Below are 21,481 nucleotides of genomic sequence, written 5' to 3' on the forward strand. Positions count from 1 at the left end.
TGTGTGTATATATGATGTGTATGTGTGTGTGATGTTGTGAGTGTGTCTGATTTCATGTGTGTGTGGCCTGATGTTGTGTGTCTGATTTCATGTGTGTGTATATATGATGTGTGTGTGTGTGTGTGATGTTGTGAGTGTGTCTGATTTCATGTGTGTGTGGCCTGATGTTGTGTGTCTGATTTCATGTGTGTGTATATATGATGTGTGTGTCTGATTTTATGTGCGTATATACATGTATGATGTTGTGTGTGTGTGATGTTGTGTGTGTGTGTCTGATTTCATATGTGTGTATATATGATGTTGTGTTTGTGATTGTGTGTGTGTGTGTGTGTGGGATGTTGTGTATGTGTGTCTGATTTCATGTGTGTGTAAATATGATGTTGTGTGTGTCTGATTTCATGTGTGTGTATATGATGTGTGTGTGTGTGTGTATGATGTATGTGTCTGATTTCATGCGTGTATATATGATGTTGTGTGTGTTTGTATGTATGTGTCTGATTTCATGTGTGTGTATATATGATGTGTGTGTGTGTGTATGATGTTGTGTGTGTCTGATTTCAAGTGTGTGTATATATGATGTGTGTGTGTGTGTATATGATGTTGTGTGTGTCTGATTTCATGTGTGTGTATATATGATGTGTGTGTGTGTATGATGTTGTGTGTGTCTGATTTCAAGTGTGTGTATATATGATGTGTGTGTGTGTGTATATGATGTTGTGTGTGTCTGATTTCATGTGTGTGTATATATGATGTGTGTGTGTGTGTATGATGTTGTGTGTGTCTAATTTCATGTGTGTGTATATGATGTGTGTGTTTGTATGTGTGTTTCTGATTTCATGTGTGTCTATAGATGATGTTGTGTGTGTCTGATTTCATGTGTGTATATATGATGTTGTGTGTGTCTGATTTCATGTATGTATAGATGATGTGTGTGTGTGTTTGTATGTGTGTGTCTGATTTCATGTGTGTGTATATATGATGTTGTGTGTGTCTGATTTCATGTGTGTGTATAGATGATGTGTGTGTGTGTTTGTATGTGTGTTTCTGATTTCATGTGCGTGTATATATGATGTTGTGTGTGTATGATTTCATGTGTGTATATATGATGTTGTGTGTGTATGATTTCATGTGTGTATATATGATGTGTGTGTGTGTGTGTATGATGTTGTGTGTGTCTGATTTCTTGTGTGTATATATGATGTTGAGTGTGTTTGTATGTGTGTGTCTGATTTCATGTGTGTGTATAGATGATGTGTGTTTGTATGTGTGTTTCTGATTTCTTGTGTGTATATTTCTTGTGTGTATTGTATGTGTATGATGTTTTGTGTGTCTGATTTCATGTGTGTGTGTGTGTGTGTGTGTATGTGTGTCAGATGTCGTCTTTGTCTCTGATTTTTGTGTGTATATGATGTTGTGTGTTTGTGTATCTGATGTTGTATATGATGTTGTGTGTGTGTGATGTGTGTGTCTACGATGTCATGTCTATGTCTGATGTTGTGTGTGTCTGATTGTGTATGTGTTTGTGTGTGTGCAGGCTCTGATGGACATCCTGAAGCAGGACCGTCGTGAGGCAGCAGAGCAGCGTCAGGAGTTGAGCTGCACCATCGCCCGCCTGCAGGGGGAGCTGGAGAGCTCAGAGGCGCTGAGGGAGAAGGTCAGGAGACACTTACAATGAGCTGCTGGATTATTAGACACTGTGTGTGTATATGTAACCTGAGTGTGTGTGTGTGTAGCTGTCGTCTCAGTGTGAGCAGCTGCATCTACGTCTCAGGACTCTGCAGCTGGACTGGGAGACGGAGCAGAGCAGGAGTGTGTCATACTTCAACCAGATCATGGAGCTGGAGAGAGAGAGAGATCAGGTACACACACACACACACACACACACACACACACACACACGCACACACACATAAAAAAAACACACACACTCACACGCACATACAGACACAAACAAACATCATACACATGCACACAGAGAAAACACACACATACACGCCAACATCATGCACAAACACATGCAAACACACATATTCAGCTACATGTGCAGACATACACACATACACAGACACATAAATATAGACACACACATAGACATCACACCAACAAACAAGCACACACACACATTCTCAAACATGTACACTCACATGCACACAGACATGCAAACACACACACACTTCCATGCACAAGTAAACATGCGAATGCACATGCACACAAACAGACACACAAACATGCAAACATGTGTGCTTAAACCTCTGTGTATGCGTGTGGTGTGTGTGTGTGTGTGTGTGTGTGTGTTGCAGGCTCTGCGCAGTCGGGACAGTCTGCAGCTGGAGTTCACAGACTGTCTGCTGGATAAGAACCGTCTGAGAAAGCGAATCGCGGAGCTGCAGAGCAACCTGGAGCAGCTGCAGAGAGAGACGGAGAGAAGCCGAGAGTGGAGAGAGCCGAGCACACCCTGCATACACTGCGTACGTCCGTAAACACTGCACACTACACACTACACATTACACTAGACTGAGAGTGGAGAGCCGAGCACACCCTGCATACAATGCGTACGTCCGTAAACACTGCACACTACACACTACACATTACACTAGACTGAGAGTGGAGAGCCGAGCACACCCTGCATACACTGCGTACGTCTGTAAACACTACACCCTGCACACTACACACTACACTAGACCGAGAGTGGAGAGCCGAGCACACCCTGCATACACTGCGTACGTCTGTAAACACTACACCCTGCACACTACACACTACACTAGACCGAGAGTGGAGAGCCGAGCACACCCTGCATACACTGCGTACGTCAGTGAACACTACACCCTGCACACTACACTAGACCGAGAGTGGAGAGAGCCGAGCACACCCTGCATACACTGCGTACGTCTGTAAACACTACACCCTGCACACTACACACTACACTAGACCGAGAGTGGAGAGCCGAGCACACCCTGCATACACTGCGTACGTCTGTAAACACTACACCCTGCACACTACACACTACACTAGACAGAGAGTAGAGAGAGCCGAGCACACACTGCATACACTGCGTACGTCTGTAAACACTACACCCTGCACACTACACTAGACCGAGAGTGGAGAGAGCCGAGCACACCCTGCATACACTGCGTACGTCTGTAAACACTACACCCTGCACACTACACACTACACTAGACAGAGAGTGGAGAGAGCCGAGCACACACTGCATACACTGCGTACGTCTGTAAACACTACACCCTGCACACTACACACTACACTAGACCGAGAGTGGAGAGAGCCGAGCACACCCTGCATACACTGCGTACGTCAGTGAACACTACACCCTGCACACTACACACTACACTAGACCGAGAGTGGAGAGAGCCGAGCACACACTGCATACACTGCGTACGTCTGTAAACACTACACCCTGCACACTACACACTACACTAGACCGAGAGTGGAGAGAGCCGAGCACACCCTGCATACACTGCGTACGTCAGTGAACACTACACCCTGCACACTACACACTACACTAGACCGAGAGTGGAGAGAGCCGAGCACACACTGCATACACTGCGTACGTCTGTAAACACTACACCCTGCACACTACACACTACACTAGACCGAGAGTGGAGAGCCGAGCACACCCTGCATACACTGCGTACGTCTGTAAACACTACACCCTGCACACTACACACTACACTAGACCGAGAGTGGAGAGCCGAGCACACCCTGCATACACTGCGTACGTCAGTGAACACTACACCCTGCACACTACACTAGACCGAGAGTGGAGAGAGCCGAGCACACCCTGCATACACTGCGTACGTCTGTAAACACTACACCCTGCACACTACACACTACACTAGACCGAGAGTGGAGAGCCGAGCACACCCTGCATACACTGCGTACGTCTGTAAACACTACACCCTGCACACTACACACTACACTAGACAGAGAGTGGAGAGAGCCGAGCACACACTGCATACACTGCGTACGTCTGTAAACACTACACCCTGCACACTACACTAGACCGAGAGTGGAGAGAGCCGAGCACACCCTGCATACACTGCGTACGTCTGTAAACACTACACCCTGCACACTACACACTACACTAGACAGAGAGTGGAGAGAGCCGAGCACACACTGCATACACTGCGTACGTCTGTAAACACTACACCCTGCACACTACACACTACACTAGACCGAGAGTGGAGAGAGCCGAGCACACCCTGCATACACTGCGTACGTCAGTGAACACTACACCCTGCACACTACACACTACACTAGACCGAGAGTGGAGAGAGCCGAGCACACACTGCATACACTGCGTACGTCTGTAAACACTACACCCTGCACACTACACACTACACTAGACCGAGAGTGGAGAGAGCCGAGCACACCCTGCATACACTGCGTACGTCAGTGAACACTACACCCTGCACACTACACACTACACTAGACCGAGAGTGGAGAGAGCCGAGCACACACTGCATACACTGCGTACGTCTGTAAACACTACACCCTGCACACTACACACTACACTAGACCGAGAGTGGAGAGAGCCGAGCACACCCTGCATACACTGCGTACATCTGTAAACACTACACCCTGCACACTACACACTACACTAGACCGAGAGTGGAGAGAGCCGAGCACACCCTGCATACACTGCGTACATCTGTAAACTCTACACACTAGACTGAGAGTGGAGAGAGCCGACTACACACTGCCTGCACTGCGCATGGCTAAAGGTGTACTCACGCTAAGCTATCCGAATGTTAGCATGTTTGATACCCATTTCGTGGTTTGTTTGACAAGTGTGAGTGCTCTGAATCGGGCCCAGGCGATGGAAGAGCGTGTGCCAGAGCGCGGTTCACTTGGGCTCAAAGAGCGCCTGAGACCAAAACTGAAGACGTGACGTCTCTTTAAGGGACTGATTCATGTGGATTTATTAATCATTCTTACTGTCATAGTTTATTAAAGACACCCCCCCCCGACAGCTGTACCTTCAGTAAACCTCCTAATACCTGAAGCACCAGGACTTTATGAATATTTGCGAGCGTCAAAACTGCTGGATCTGTTCAGCAGAATATTTGACCGTGTGTCACTGCATCCCAAATAACTAAACTACATACTGCATACTACATTATTGACCTTATTCTGCATGTCCTAGCGGGTGCAGCCATTGGAGCTTTCTTGTCTCTGGACTTCTGGTCTCAATCACCTCCATTGATTTTTAACAGTTAATAAAGCAGGTTGTGTTATGTAGCTTCATGTTGAAAACTGCAATTATATTATTTATATGTATCGTCATAAACACAACTGGTTATAGATCAGTTAGTTTGAATGTTTACTGCTGGTAATTTGAGCCAAAGGCAAATGAATAGGAATGACAGAAACAAGCCTTACCTCCGCATTGCAGAATAAGATCAGTACTGTTCTAATGGTATTACGCTGTATTTTACTACACTTTTACTGTTATTATGCGGTAATGAACTGTAATATACTGTACATTTATTTACATTGTGTGTTTGTGTGTAGTCTCACCTGTCATTATTCAGTGAGGATCAGTGTTTCGGGCCGTGCTGTTCAGTCGATCTCAGGAGTCCCAGTCCACTCACAGTCAGAGCTCATCTAAAGGTCAGTTTACACACACACACACAGACACACACACACACACACACACACACACACACACACACACACACACACACATATATATATATATATATATATATACACACATGCAGACACAAACACATGCACATAATTGTTTTCTCATGTCGTTGTTGTGTTTCTGCAGTCTCCAGCTCAGATCTGTGATCAGTCTGAAGGTGAGTGTTTGTGTACATTATGAGTTTTAATATGATCTTATTAACTTGTCCACACTATCAGATCAGATAAGAACTGAACCTGTATTAAAGGATGCTGAATAATAGCACTGTTATCATATGTTGAAACTGAACTGATGAATGTTAATAGTTTGAATGTGTGTACTCTAAGAATCACAGTTGTGTGTTTATGTTACAGACTCCTGCGGCTCCAACTCAGAGGAGAATCTGCTCTCGCCGGTGAATAATAGCTATATGTTCATAATATAAATGATAAATTCACTATGATGCAGTGGTGACCATATGTGTGTGTGTGTGTGTGTGCGCAGGAGTGTAACGCAGAGAAGGACATCAACAGATTGTCCACGTTTCCCTTTCCTCCCTGTGCAAACTCCATCCACCGCAGAGCAAAAGATGAGTAAGTCAAAGATCTTAAACTCTTCATTATATACTCACAAAACATTTGATCTGACCAATAAGAGTTCTGCGTAGAACTCAGAAAGAGAAAATAGAGGAGAGTCTTAAGACCACAGTCCACCATCACTTGGGAATCTTTTGGAAGTCTTTCGGAAAGCATGAGAGACAAGTCGTCCCGGTGTGCAGGAGTCTTTCTGAAAGCATGAGAGACAAGTCGTCCCGGTGTGCAGGAGTCTTTCTGAAATCATGAGAGACAAGTCGTCCCGGTGTGCAGGAGTCTTTCTGAAATCATGAGAGACAAGTCATCCCGGTGTGCAGGAGTCTTTCAGAAAGCATGAGAGGCAAGTCGTTCCGGTGTGCAGGAGTCTTTCTGAAATCATGAGAGACAAGTCATCCCGGTGTGCAGGAGTCTTTCAGAAAGCATGAGAGACAAGTCGTCCCGGTGTGCAAGAGTCTTTCTGAAATCATGAGAGACAAGTCGTCCAGGTGTGCAGGAGTCTTTCTGAAATCATGAGAGACAAGTCGTCCCAGTGTGCAGGAGTCTTTCTGAAATCATGAGAGACAAGTCGTCCAGGTGTGCAAGAGTCTTTCTGAAATCATGAGAGACAAGTCGTTCTGGTGTGCAGGAGTCTTTCAGAAAGCATGAGAGACAAGTCGTCCCGGTGTGCAAGAGTCTTTCTGAAATCATGAGAGACAAGTCGTCCAGGTGTGCAGGAGTCTTTCAGAAAGCATGAGAGACAAGTCGTCCCAGTGTGCAGGAGTCTTTCAGAAATCATGAGAGACAAGTCGTTCTGGTGTGCAGGAGTCTTTCTGAAATCATGAGAGACAAGTCATCCCGGTGTGCAGGAGTCTTTCAGAAAGCATGAGAGACAAGTCGTCCCGGTGTGCAGGAGTCTTTCAGAAAGCATGAGAGACAAGTCGTCCCGGTGTGCAGGAGTCTTTCAGAAAGCATGAGAGACAAGTCGTCCCGGTGTGCAAGAGTCTTTCTGAAATCATGAGAGACAAGTCGTCCAGGTGTGCAGGAGTCTTTCAGAAAGCATGAGAGACAAGTCGTCCCAGTGTGCAGGAGTCTTTCAGAAATCATGAGAGACAAGTCGTCCCGGTGTGCAGGAGTCTTTCAGAAATCATGAGAGACAAGTCATCCTGGTGTGCAGGAGTCTTTCAGAAAGCATGAGAGACAAGTCGTCCCGATGTGCAGGAGTCTTTCAGAAAGCTTGAGAGACAAGTCGTCCCGGTGCGCAGGAGTCTTTCAGAAATCATGAGGGACAAGTCGTCCCACTGTGCAGGAGTCTTTCAGAAAGCATAAGAGACAAGTCGTCCCGGTGTGCAGGGGTCTTTCAGAAATCATGAGAGACAAGTCGTCCCGGTGTGCAGGAGTCTTTCAGAAATCATGAGGGACAAGTCATCCCACTGTGCAGGAGTCTTTCAGAAAGCATGAGAGACAAGTCGTCCCGGTGTGCAGGAGTCTTTCAGAAAGCATAAGAGACAAGTCATCCTGGTGTGCAGGAGTCTTTCAGAAATCATGAGAGACAAGTCGTCCCGGTACGCAGGAGTCTTTCAGAAATCATGAGAGACAAGTCGTCCCGGTGTGCAGGAGTCTTTCAGAAATCATGAGAGACAAGTCATCCTGGTGTGCAGGAGTCTTTCAGAAAGCATGAGAGACAAGTCGTCCCGATGTGCAGGAGTCTTTCAGAAAGCATGAGAGACAAGTCGTCCCGGTGTGCAGGAGTCTTTCAGAAATCATGAGAGACAAGTCATCCTGGTGTGCAGGAGTCTTTCAGAAAGCATGAGAGACAAGTCGTCCCGATGTGCAGGAGTCTTTCAGAAAGCATGAGAGACAAGTCGTCGCTGTGTGCAGGAGTCTTTCGGAAAGCATGAGAGACAAGTTGTCGCTGTGTGCAGGAGTCTTTAAGAAAGCATGAGAGACAAGTTGTCGCTGTGTGCAGGAGTCTTTAAGAAAGCATGAGAGACAAGTCGTCCCGGTGCGCAGGAGTCTTTCAGAAAGCATGAGAGACAAGTCGTCCCGGTGCGCAGGAGTCTTTCAGAAAGCATGAGAGACAAGTCGTCCCGGTGTGCAGGAGTCTTTCAGAAATCATGAGAGACAAGTCGTCCCGGTGTGCAGGAGTCTTTCAGAAAGCATGAGAGACAAGTCGTCCCGGTGCGCAAGAGTCTTTCAGAAAGCATGAGAGACAAGTCGTCCCGGTGCGCAGGAGTCTTTCAGAAAGCATGAGAGACAAGTCGTCCCGGTGTGCAGGAGTCTTTCAGAAATCATGAGAGACAAGTCGTCCCGGTGCGCAGGAGTCTTTCAGAAAGCATGAGAGACAAGTCATCCCGGTGTGCAGGAGTCTTTCAGAAATCATGAGAGACAAGTCGTCCCGGTGCGCAGGAGTCTTTCAGAAAGCATGAGAGACAAGTCATCCCGGTGTGCAGGAGTCTTTCAGAAATCATGAGAGACAAGTCGTCTCAGTGTGCAGGAGTCTTTAAGTTGTTCTGTGAATGTGGTCTTTGACCCTCTTCTGTCTGTGTGTGTTTCTGCAGATTTGATCTGAACTCTTGGGGAAGTGATGAGAACGAGCCGCATGCAGGTGTGTGTTTCAGTCTTCAGTTTGTGTTAAATTATACTGTGTAGCAAACATACATGTGTCCTAACATGTGGTAGGCAACAGCAATAATGTACAGTTGAAGACAACATTATTAGATCACTTTAAAATTTGTATTATTTTTCTAAAGACTTTTCAATGTTGTTTAATGGAGAGTTCAACTCATTTCTAATCATAATAGCTTTAATAACTCATCTCTAATAACTGATTTATTTTCTCTTTGTCATGATGACAGCACATAATATTTTACTAGATATTCTTCAAGACACTTCTATACAGCTTAAAGTGACATTTAAAGGCTTAACCAGGGTAATTAGGGTAAATTTAGGGTAATTAGGTAAGTCATTGTGTAACAGTGGTTTGTTCTAGAGACAATCCAAAACAATTATAGCTTAAGGGGGCTAATAATATTGACCTTAAAATGGTTTTAAAAAATTTGCTTTTGTTCTAGCCGAAATAAAACAAATAAGACTTTCTCCAGAAGAAAAAACATTATAGGAAATACTGAAAATTGCTCTGTTAAACAGCACTTAAATACAACACAAATATATATATATATACTTTTAAATAAATAAAATATCACAGGAAAGCTTTTCATGCCTTCAGCTGAATATAACACAATACAAAATAGCACAATGCAAACAACAACAACAAAAATTACACCAACACCAACATATGTGGATCATGGAGTTGGGAAAGATTTTACATTCAGAAAAGATGCGTTTTATTAGGGAAAGGAAAGAGCGTGTCTTTTTGCGCATGTGGGAGTCATTCATAAAGTCGATTGGCAAATCTGCAGACAGTTGCCATAATATTTCTATTTATTTCATATATTTTTTTAAATTTTATATTTCATTTGGTACATCATGGCTTGATTTTTGTTGTGGCTACCGTTCCATGTATGTTGGTTACTATCAGTTTGAAAAAAAAAAGTGATATTATATTATAATATATTTATAAAATATACTTATAAAAATTTGTGCTGTACAAAAACTGTAAAATCAAAAATTATGAAATACAAAACAAGTCCATGCAACATACATTAAAACAGTACATATGGTGAAAATACATGCTCAGAGTGATTCATGTTAAAGATCTTTTCTGACAGGTGAGTTTCATGTTTCACCATAAACATTAGCTGTTTTCATTCAAAGATGTGAATTAAATGTATGCGCAAAACTGGAATATCGCAGATTAGACGTGCAAATAAAGCAGACGAAGAGAACAAAATCATCACTTCCTGATGAACTGGTGCCAAATATTAAAAGTAAAAACAGAAATTACTGTGCTAGGTGAAGCTGCATCAATCTTTTCTTTATTTAATAAATTACTCGCGCCTCAAAAGACAAATGCTGATGCGCAGTGAACGCCTGGTGACAGGTGTTAAAGGTGTCAGACATGGAGCAAAGACCCTATTGACAGTTCTGGAGGTCATTATTAATATAATAACACTAATACTGAAACGGTTAAGGCATTTTAGAACGACCAAAACATTTCCGATGATTTACAGTGTGCTCAGCCTGCTGGTTTGTCCATTCTTACATATTTTGATCATCACATGATCCCTTATAACAAAATCACATGACTTTTTTTAATGAGCATACTGGAATTTGTTTGGTAAAATCATTTCCATCAGTTTATGTGCATCTTTTCTTGTTGAATAAAAAGTTAATCCTAAAGTTACTCTACGTTTTTAATGCGCATTTTCAAAATATCTGCTCACCTTGCCGTTTCTATCAACCATTTTTTGCGCATATCCTTAATGCACATAAAAATAGGTGGATGGAAACGTAGCTAATGTCAGCAGTGAGACGTTTGGTTCATCTGTATGTCCTCATGTGTGTAGGATTGAGAGTAAAGCTGGTCTTGTCTTCACTTGTGTGTGTTGTAGAGGACACAGACTCTTATCTGATGAGTTCCTGGAGCTCTCTGCCGACTCCGCTCTTTCCTCCAGACGTCATCAATGTGACCCCGATGCTCCCTGTCAAACCCTCGTCCTCCACTCCACGGTACAAGACCTTCATTTCAGCTTTCGGTCTCAGTCTGGTCTGAATTATTGAAGCCGACTTTCCAATGCACACGACAAGCGACTAACTGGAGGCCATTCATTTCCAGTGAAGAGTAGTCTGGGAGTTGCGTTGAGTTCTGATTATCTCTGCAAAATTTGGATTCGATTTGAGCTGCAGATCTGTTGAAGTATTTGAACCATATGTCATCAGCCGACCGGATATGACAACACAATCTCACGGCAATTGTAACTTTTGATTTAGTGGCTAATTCGTACAAATTCGTACGATCTAATTTGTACAATTTAGTATGATTTGCTCATCCGCCAATGACGGTTGGGTTTAGGGGTGGGGTTAGGTGCCACGCCTCCTTTTTAAAAATCTTACAATTTCGTACGACTGAACTCGTACGAATTTGTACGAATTAGCCACTAAACTGTCAAAACATAAAATACTTACGTTTTCTCGTGAGATCAGGCTGGATATGATGTATTCCAGTGTTGTCCAATCATGTCTGTGTGCGCCAGTTGAGAATTTTTAGTAGTTTTTTGTTATATTTGTTAGTTTTTTAATCAAAAAAGTCTATTTTTCTATTCATAAATGAGTAATAAAAATAGTATTTTTTCATGCTGTCTCCACATTTCCTACAAAATTCTGAACCAGATTTTCAGACATCACGAGAATCAGCTTCACTCCTATGGTGCACGACAAAACTGAAAACTGTGCAACTGCCACAAGGTGGCTGTATTCCCACAGTCTTGTTCGAATGCTGTGTGCAGTGGAAAACCGGCATTAGAAAATAATTCAGTTGCCATAATTCTGAGCATTAAGTCAGAGCTCTTTATCTTCAGTATTACTCAGACAAAAAGCATGCAATAAATCTTATACTCTGGTGCTGGTTAAATGCTTGATTCTTATTGGCTGATGATCACTCTAAGTCAGGCATGGGCAAACTTGATCCTCGAGGGCCGGTGTCCCTGCAGAGTTTTGCTCCAACACTAATCAAACACACCTGAACACCCTAATTAGTGTCTTTAAGATCACTAGAAAGCTACAAGCAGGTGTGTTTGATTAGGGTTGGAGCAAAACTATGCAGGGACACCGGCCCTCCAGGATCAAGTTTGCCCATCCCTGCTCTAAGGTATTTGGTTATTGTCAGATAAAGTAGTTCCGGCAGGTTTTGAGTGCATTACAGGTCGATATACACTGAATGATTTAGAGTTATTTCACAGCTACAATAGGCAAAAACACATCAGAACACAACCGAAGGCTTTGGAGGAGATGAAAATTTTAGGTGTTGTTTAATATCATTGATTCTCCTTTAGCCATGATATGGCAGTAAAGTTCCTTGATTAGTACACGAGACTGAGAGTGTAGTTCCTAAAAAATCAGCCTAGACGATAGCAACTTTTCACTTTTCATCAGTTTTATTACACAATGTAACTACAGAAGAGTCAAGCTTTAAATAGGAACATAATCAAAACTCTTTGGTCATTTTTAGTGAGATGCTAATGGTCTAATCCGATTCAATGATCTATGCTAAGCTAAGCTAATGGAGATCAGCTGAATGAAGTCAAACATGATAAAACTCAACTGTTCAACTCTAGAAGAGCTGAAAAAATGAGTCGATTTCCAAAAAAGGAGAGTGTTTCTTTAAAATATGTTTTTTTTTTCAGATCATGACCCCTGTAAAAAAAGCGCTTGATATTATTGCAAATGTAGTTAATTGATCAGACTAAATCTTTTTACATTTATTTATTTCTTTTTTCTTACAATTTTTTGATTTAATGCTGTGTTCACACCAGACATATTCAATATTCGCACGTAAAAAGACGTGTGAACATTTTGAGTTTACTCGCTTTATTCACGTTTCAAATTTACTTCACAATAGACATGGATTTGCATCATGGGTGGGGCTTCTGTCTGCCCTGTGACTGTAGCTTCATTGCTAAATGGGTAACATGGACTTTATTGAGAAAATACCTGTGTCTATGTGTCCAAGTCCACTAAATCCTTTCAGAGGTGCACCCAGCTCTGTGAGTGCATCAACTCCTCCAGAAACTATACCTGGATGATGGAAGCTTTCAGCGGTGCTTCAAACTGAGCCGAGCCCAGTTGGATGAGCTGTTGTCCCGTGTAGAGATTTCCCCTCGGGACACCAACAACAGGCGCTACGTCATAATCACACCCCTACAAGAGCAAGTTTCTGATTGGTTAACGAGGCGGGAATGTCCACTAAAGTTCAGATTTTCCAACTCGAGCGATTCGCAGGATGTTTTTGCATTGGCTTAACATGTAAATCACTCGTGCTTGGCGCTTCTTCCACGTCTGGTGTGAACACAGCATTAGAGCTTTTGTCTTGTGTCTAGTCTGAATATCTAAAAATTCTTGAATCATGAAGCATTTTCTAGACGAGCACAAAATATTGTCTTGTTTTCAGAAATAATGAGTCAAAATTAATAACTCAAGAAAAAAATAGGCAAAATAATCTTATAATAAGGTTATTTTACTTGCCTCGTTGCCAGATTATTTAGCTTTTTAAAATGAAAAACTCACTTAATTTTCACTCATTATTTCTGAAAATAAGACCACATGTTTCGCTTTTCTAGAAAATGCCTCGGTTTAAGAATGATTCGATTTTTGGAGTAGAAACAAGACAAAAACAAGCAAGCGAGTAATTTTGGTAACACTTTGGGCCCTATCATACACCTGGCGCAAACCGGCGCAAGGCAATTGTTGTTTGCTAGTTTCAGCTCGGAGCAAGAGTAATTTTGACGTTTTGCAGTGCGCTGTTTAAATAGCAAATGCATTTGCGCTCATATGTGCGCCCATAGGCATTCTGGTCTAAAAAAGGAGGCATGTTGAGGAACTGCTATTTTGAGGAACCAAATTATTCTGCGCAATAGACCAGCTTAGAGGAGGTCTAAAGTCCAGCACAGAGTGCGTTAGTTGTGCGCCTCGCTTAAACATTGTTTAATACACACAGGATGTACAACAATACACAAATATCTTTACAAATGAAAAAGAATTAAAGAATTTAAAAATTACAAAAATTATTATTTTCTAGCCTACCTTAATATAAAAACCATACTTTCCTGCCTTCTTCATCTCGGGGGGGCTTTTTTAGTTTATTCATGACAATTTGCTTTTGTATAATGTTATTATTATTAGCAGTATTATTTATGATCTGCATATTTATATTTGTTTTATTAAAAACAAGCTTAGATTTGTCCACCTGTCAGGTTTTAGACCGCATGGGGCACAGCATGTGTATTAGGATATAACTCAGTGTTTTGACCACACTTCATTATTATTCATTTATTCGTTTGCTGGAAATTAAAACTGAATTTAGAAATAGTTTTGACACAAATCTTTGCGCTTAATAAACTAAATTAATCATGTTGGCTAATGGATGTCTGTGCGTACAGCACGTTTCCCTATCCACGAGAGTGAAAGTGAAAGTAAACAATGAGAAGGCTCATCTCTCATTCTCGCGCTGTAGATGCTCTGTTTAATTGTTTTCTCTTTAGTGAAGCGTTCAGTTTTTCCACTTACAAAGTCCGTCATGTTAATAGCAAATGCGCTATGGCGCGACGCATCTGACTCTTTAAGGGAATGGGAGATGAGACTCTGATTGGTTTATTCTCAAAACACACCTATAGCTCATTAAGAGAATAAGCTCAACCCTGTTAGACCATGCACCATGGCAAAAGAAGATTAAGACACACCCTTAATGCTTTTGCGCCCTGTACTTTGGACTTTGCGCCTGGATTGTCAAAATAGAGCCCTTTATTTTGATGGTCCATTTGAGTATTAGTAGACAGTATGCTTAAAATCTGTTGATACTGCTGCTAAACAGACATTTAACTGACTATAAGAAAGGTACATGTCACCTTACACTAACCCTAACTTAACAGTCTACTTATAATCTAATGAGAATCAGTTTTTTTCAGGTACATGTCACCTACACTAACCCTAACCTAACAGTCTCCTTATAATCTAATGAGAATCAGTTGGCATGTAGATGCAATATAACCTAAATTCAACGAACTGACCATCAAAATAAAGTCATTTTTCTCTTGTGTTTCCTTCTGTTGTGTTTTCCTCAGGTCAGTGTCTCTCTCCTCATCCCCCAAAAGCCTCAGTCTGGCGCAGGACATCACTATAGTTGGGGGAAACCGCAGCGGTGTGTTCGTGCAAACGGTGAAGAAGGGCTCCACTGCTGAGGTCTGCGGCCTGAAGGAGGGCACTGAACTGCTGGAGGTCAGACACCCTAAACTAACTGCTTCATATTAGTAATCAAACAAGTTTTGGTGTATTTACAAAAGGAAATTAAGTGTCTTCATGGATTATTAGAAAAGAAAATTTGGCTCTTACAATGCATTTTTTTTGCTTATGCTAAAAATATACCCATGCAACATAACACTGGTGTTGTGGTCCAGGGTCACATAAGATCAGATCAGATAAGATAACATTTAGTCAAATGAATTGAACATGCTTTCAATAAAGAGTTCACAGTGATTTCTAGGACTCTTGTGTGTGTGTGTAATGATTAATGATGTTTCTCTGGCTTGTTTTTGTGTGTGTGTGTCAGCTGGATCAGGTGTTGTTCGGTGAGGGTCGTGTGTGTCTCAGTCAGTGTACGGCGGAAGTGGCTCATTTCTCTCTGCAGTGGTGGACTGAACCAAATTCCCTCAAACACACACACAATCCAGACGGTGAGTGAACACACACACACCATCAACACTGTCTGCTCACTTCATTACAAAAAAATATCACAGCTTACATATACAGCTTATGTCAGAATGATTCGCCCTCCTGTGATTTTTTTTCTTTGTTTAAATATTTCCCAAATGATGTTAAACAGATTCAGGAATTGTTCACAGTATTTCCTATAATATTTTTTCTTCTGGAGAAAGTCTTATTTGTTTTATTTCGGCTAGAATAAAAGCAGTTTTTCATGAAAAAAAGGTCAATATTATTAGCCCCCTTAAGCAATATATGTTATGAGTAGACCCACCTTTAAATTCTGCAGATTTTTAGCCCATTATTGATTCTGTTTATTGACTTCTGTAAATGTCTTTAAATTAATTTGCGTAATATTATTGACTAGTATGAAAATATTCATATGTTATATATTATATACGGTACATATGGTATATATTATTTACAATACAGCTTGTAAAGTCATATTTTCTGTCTTTTAGTAGATAAATTATATGAGAGACTTGCTTTGTTTACCAAATAAAGTGGATCTAATTGTATTTGCATTGTAAACATTAAATACACGTTAAAAAGGGATTACTTTTTATTTCATTTGTTATTAAGGTTTTAGTTATGATACCCCCAAAATAATTCCGCATAAATCCTCAGATTTTTACTAAAATTCTGTGCAGAAAATGCAAAAAATGTCTGCAGATTCTGTCTGGCCATAGTTATAAGCAATTATGTGTTAGTTTACCTAATGGTATAAATAATAAATGAACCCTGGCGTCACGGTGGCGCAGTGGGCAGCACCAGTGCCTCACAGCAAGAAGATCACTGGTTTGAGTCCCGACTGGGTCAGTTGGCGTTTCTGTGTGGAGTTTGCATGTTCTCCCCGTGTTGGTGTGGGTTTCCTCTGGGTGCTCCGGTTTCCCCCACAGTCTAAACACATGCACTATAGGGGAATTGAGTAAGCTAAATTGGCCGTAGTGTATGTTTGCATGGGTGTTTCCCAGTGTTGGGTTGCGGCTGGAAGGGCATCCGCTGCATAAAACCTATGCTGGATAAGTTGGTGGTTCATTCTGCTGTGGCGACCCCTGATTAATAAAGAGACTGAGCTGAAAATAAAATAAATGAATGAATAAATTATGAAGCGGTAGTGATGAATTATTAGCATGTGCTTCAGTATCTCTCCTCTCTCTCCTCAGGTTATTCTCGTTTAATGGCTGAACTCTCGTCTCCTTCTTTCGCCGGCGCCGACTCTTTCTATGTGCGTGTGAACCTTGACCTCAGTTCCCATGGTGACCCGCCGTGTCTCTGCGTGCTGTGTGATGACGTGCTGCACGTCACCGACACGCGATACAACGGGAAATACCAGTGGCGCTGCGCTCGCGTGGACAAACACACGGGGGCGCCACTGCAGACTGGAGCTGTGCCAAACTATAACAGGTACATAACACACACACAGACACACACACACATACAGACTACAAAAGGCACATCACACACACACAAATGAAATACTTGACAATGTTAAGGTGTTCTTCTGGTTCAGGGCTCAGCAGCTGCTGTTGGTGAGGCTGCGCACAATGGCCATTGAACAGACTCAGTACAGGAAGAAGGTGACTGTCTGTGTTTCTGTCTGTCGGTCTGTCTCTGTTGTTCTTTCTGTCTGTCGTTCTTTCTCTCTGTCTGTCTGTCTGTTTGTTCTTTCTTTTTTCTGTCTCTCTGTCTGTCTGTCTCTCTGCCCGCTGTCTGTCTGTTTGTCGGTCGGTCTGTCTGTTGTTCTTTCTTTCTGTCTATGTTTCTGTCTGTTTGTCTGTCTGTCTGTGTTTCTGTCTCTGTCTGTCTGTCTGTCTGTCTGTCATTCTTTCTGTCTGTTGTTCTTTCTTTCTGTCTGTCTGGTGTCCTTTCTGTCTGTCTGTCTCTGTCTGTCTGTGTTTCTGTCTGTCGGTCTGTCTGTTGTTCTTTCTTTCTGTCTGTCTGTCTGTGTTTCTGTCTCTGTCTGTTTGTCTGACTGTCTGTTGTTATTTCTTTCTGTCTGTGTTTCTGTCTGTCGGTCTGTCTCTGTTGTTCTGTTTGTCTGTCTGTTGTTCTGTCTGTCTGTCTCTCTTTCTGTCTGTCGGTCTATCTGTCTGTGTTTCTGTTTGTCTGTCTCTGTATGCTGTTCTTTCTGTCTGTTGTTCTTTCTTTCTGTCTGTAGGTCTGTCTCTCTGTCTGTTGTTCTGTCTGTCTTTTCTTTCTGTCTGTTTGTCTCTCTCTCTGTCTGTCGGTCTGTCTGTTGTTCTTTCTTTCTGTCTATCTGTCTGTGTTTCTGTCTCTGTCTGTCTGTCTGTTGTTCTTTCTGTCTGTTGTTCTTTCTGTCTGTCTGTGTTTCTGTCTGTCTCTGTCTGTTTGTCTGTCTCTGTAGTTCTGTATGTCTGTCTGTCTGTTGTTCTATCTGTCTTTTCTTTCTTTCTGTCTGTTTGTCTCTCTCTCTGTCTGTCGGTCTGTCTGTTGTTCTTTCTGTCTATCTGTCTGTGTTTCTGTCTCTGTCTGTCTGTCTGTTGTTCTTTCTGTCTGTTGTTCTTTCTTTCTGTCTGTCTGTGTTTCTGTCTGTCTCTGTCTGTTTGTCTGTCTGTCTGTCTGTCTGTGTTTCTGTCTGTCTCTGTCTGTTTGTCTGTCTCTGTTGTTCTGTCTGTCTGTCTGGTGTCCTTTCTGTCTGTCTGTCTATCTCTCTGTGTTTCTGTTTGTCTGTCTCTGTATGCTGTTCTTTCTGTCTGTGTTTCTGTCTGTCTGTTGTTCTTTCTTTCTGTCTGTCTGTGTTTCTGTCTGTCGTTCTTTCTTTCTGTCTGTCGTTCTTTCTTTCTGTCTGTTTGTGTTTCTGTCTGTTTGTCTGTCTGTTGTTCTTTCTGTCTCTTTGTCTGTCTCTGTAGTTCTGTCTGTCTGTCTGTCTCTCTCTCTGTCTGTCTGTTGTTCTGTCTGTCTTTTCTTTCTTTCTGTCTTTTTGTCTCTCTCTTTCTTTCAGTCTGTCTGTCTGTCTGTCTGTTATCAATCTGTCTGTAAATATTAATTTGTCTGTTTGTTTCTCTGTCATTACACATTTCTGCCTGTCGATACCTGTCTGTTGTTACATGTCTCTGTATCTGTAAGTACCCATTTATTTGCCTTTCTGTCTGTGATAACCATCTGTCTGTCTGCAGATCGATGTCTGTATGTCTGTATGTGTTTTCTGTCTGGATACCTCATCTGTTTGCCTTTCCTCTTGTAGATGCACATTTATTTACTGATATTTGTCTGTATCTGTCTTTCTCACACACTTTTTTTCTGTAGTTTTGCAGGAAAAACCCTGAGCGTGTTCGGCTCATTAAAGCTGTCACGTCAAACTATCGCTCAATTGGCTCATCCAATCCAGTGCTCTACACACTCAGCAATCGTAAGCCCCGCCCACTTCTGCATTCAGCCAATCAGAGGGAATATCCTGTGTGTGTCTGTGTATGCATGTTTTTGTGACGTATCAGGACACGTGTTTAATGATATGGGTATGACAGGTATTAGAGGAAGATAGTGGATTATGAGGACATTACTGATCAAAAATCCCACAGAAAGTAAAACTGCGCTGTTTACTGTGAGGGTTGGGGTTAGAGCTATAGTTGGGGGAGGGACAAGGAAAATACAGTTCGTACAGTATAAAAACATAGGAAACCCATGTATTGTCCTCATAATTCACAAAAACGAGGCTGTGTGTGCAGGTCATGAGGAGCAGCTGATCCCGTTCAGTCTGGTTCAGATGGTTGAGGTCTCCAGCAAGCGTCCAGTGGTGTTTTCTCCATCTCTGCTGTCCCGCGGGATCATTGAGCGGCTGCTGCAGCCTGCAGAATCCAGCCTGGACTTCGACATCTGCCATCCAGGTACAGCTCCGCTAATATAGGACAATAAAACTTATACGGCTGCTGGAAATCCTTGAAAATACTCTATTTTAATCTAGTGTTTTCAAGGTTTGAGAAAGGGCATAGGGAAGCATGGTGGCTCAGTGGTTAGCACTGTGGCCTCACTGCAAGAAGGTCACTGGTTCTAGTCCCGACTGGGCCAGTTGGCAATTCTGTGTGGAGTTTGCATGTTTTTCCCATGTTGGTGTGGGTTTCCTTCCGGTGCTCTGGTTTCCTCCACAAGTCCAAAGACATGTGGTATGGGTAAATTAGGTAAGCTAAATCGTCCGTAGTGTATGTGTGTGAATGAGTGTGTATGGATATTTCCCAGTGATTGGTTGCAGCTGGAAGGGCATTCACTGTGTAAAACATAGACCCCAGATTAATGAAGGGGCTAAGGCGAAAATAAATTGAATAAATGAGTTTGCATGTTCTCCCCGTGTCGGTGGTGGTTACCTCCAGGTGCTCCGGTTTCCCCCACAGTCCAAACACATGCGGTATAGGTGAATTGGATGAAGTAAATTGGCTGTAGTGTGTGTGTGTGTGTGTGTGTGTGTGTGTGTGTGAATGGTACCTAGTTTCCTAGTACTGGGCTGCAGCTAGAAGGGCATCTGCTGTGTAAAACATATGCCAGATAAGTTGGCAGGTCATTCCACTGTGGCGAACCCGGATGAATAAAGGAACTAAGCTGAAGGAAAAAGAATGAATGAATGTAGTATATTTACTGTATATTTGCCACTTTATGATGAATCGCTTTATAAAGTTGTTTATTAAATAATTAATCATTTAAAGTTTCTCTTGAGGCGCGTGCCGTCAGCTGCGAAAAGGTCATGCAGAAACACATACAAATAACGGCAACTTTAGAAAGCGAAAGTAAAACCTGAATCCTGGACATTTTAGGAGATTCAGAAACTCTGGTCGGACGCATTTAGACGCATCTTTGTGGGTCTGCAGAGCATTTGACGTGAAGAGAACCAGCAGGAAACGTGCAGAGCGAGAGATTTTCCACTGGGTAATCGATCATGAATGTTTGGCTTTCTGTGTAAAGTGTAAAGTGTAAAAGGATAATAGTAATAGTATTATTCATGTGTCTCCACCAAATAGACCTGGGCGGCCTGCCCAAGTAAAGTCTATGTGTGGGAAACGCTGTAATAGCTATACAGTTTGCGGTATTACTGAACAATTTTACACTATTTGGCCACCCTTACCGTCACATTTAACTATAAAATTATAATAAAAAAGGTTTAGATTAAAAAAAAAAAACTCTATTCCTGGCCTATTTTCCTCATCCCTGGCTTAGTTATAAATGGAGAGCACAGAGAAAATTTGTATGTTTATGTGTTTTATTTTTTACTGCTGTACCTTCCTCATATATTTTTTTTATACTGTTACAGACCAATACAAGCTACTTTTCTTAACAATGTTTCTATTATAGTTTAATTCAATTTCTATTGTATTTTCTGTCCTAAATATTGTTTTTGATGCTGAAATTTATAATAATTGTACTGTTTGATTCAGAGAGGATTCAGAGAGGAAAAACTTATTCTGTTTTCTGCTGCTAGATTGGAACAATTGATGTTTTACTGACTCTTTATATGTGATAATGTCAATTATTGATATAATATTGATAATTTGATAACTCTCATGTTTTTTTTTCTAAAAGTCTTGATAGTCTTACCTCTTCATGATGTCAGGAATTGGTCACGTTTTATGAATCTTTGTTGTTGTACAGAGCCACTGGAGGGTGCCGTGCTTCAGGATAAAAGTGTGTTCCTCTTAGACTCCACAGATCAGCCACTGGGAATCAAAATACAGAGTATTCAAGAGGTTATTAAGCAGGTAAATAAACACACAGACACACACATACACACACATTCATATCCATGCTTAAACTGTGTGTATCTTCAGGACAAACACTGTCTGCTTCAGCTGGGCGTAAATCATGTGGAGAATCTCCTGAAGCAGAGCATCTATCCCATAATAATCCACATCAAACCCAAAGACAAGAAGGGACGCAAGTTCAGGTG

General features: G+C 42.0%; 1 protein-coding gene across 1 annotated transcript in view; it reads left to right on the forward strand.

Moving 5' to 3' along the window:
• zmp:0000000896 (caspase recruitment domain-containing protein 10) overlaps positions 1–21,481 on the forward strand; it is a 41,919-nt gene that overhangs the window by 16,598 nt on the left and 3,840 nt on the right. The window contains exons 7-23 of the mRNA XM_056452998.1: positions 1,535–1,654; positions 1,734–1,859; positions 2,301–2,468; positions 5,530–5,628; positions 5,792–5,822; positions 6,019–6,059; positions 6,149–6,237; positions 8,775–8,821; positions 10,728–10,845; positions 14,952–15,105; positions 15,437–15,560; positions 16,755–16,995; positions 17,102–17,168; positions 18,859–18,961; positions 19,278–19,436; positions 21,187–21,293; positions 21,363–21,478. Coding sequence (XP_056308973.1) covers positions 1,535–1,654; positions 1,734–1,859; positions 2,301–2,468; positions 5,530–5,628; positions 5,792–5,822; positions 6,019–6,059; positions 6,149–6,237; positions 8,775–8,821; positions 10,728–10,845; positions 14,952–15,105; positions 15,437–15,560; positions 16,755–16,995; positions 17,102–17,168; positions 18,859–18,961; positions 19,278–19,436; positions 21,187–21,293; positions 21,363–21,478 — 1,910 coding nt within the window. The remainder of the gene's footprint in view (positions 1–1,534; positions 1,655–1,733; positions 1,860–2,300; positions 2,469–5,529; positions 5,629–5,791; positions 5,823–6,018; positions 6,060–6,148; positions 6,238–8,774; positions 8,822–10,727; positions 10,846–14,951; positions 15,106–15,436; positions 15,561–16,754; positions 16,996–17,101; positions 17,169–18,858; positions 18,962–19,277; positions 19,437–21,186; positions 21,294–21,362; positions 21,479–21,481) is intronic.

Source organism: Danio aesculapii, chromosome 3 (assembly GCF_903798145.1).
Source record: "Danio aesculapii chromosome 3, fDanAes4.1, whole genome shotgun sequence".
Classification (NCBI taxonomy): domain Eukaryota; kingdom Metazoa; phylum Chordata; class Actinopteri; order Cypriniformes; family Danionidae; genus Danio; species Danio aesculapii.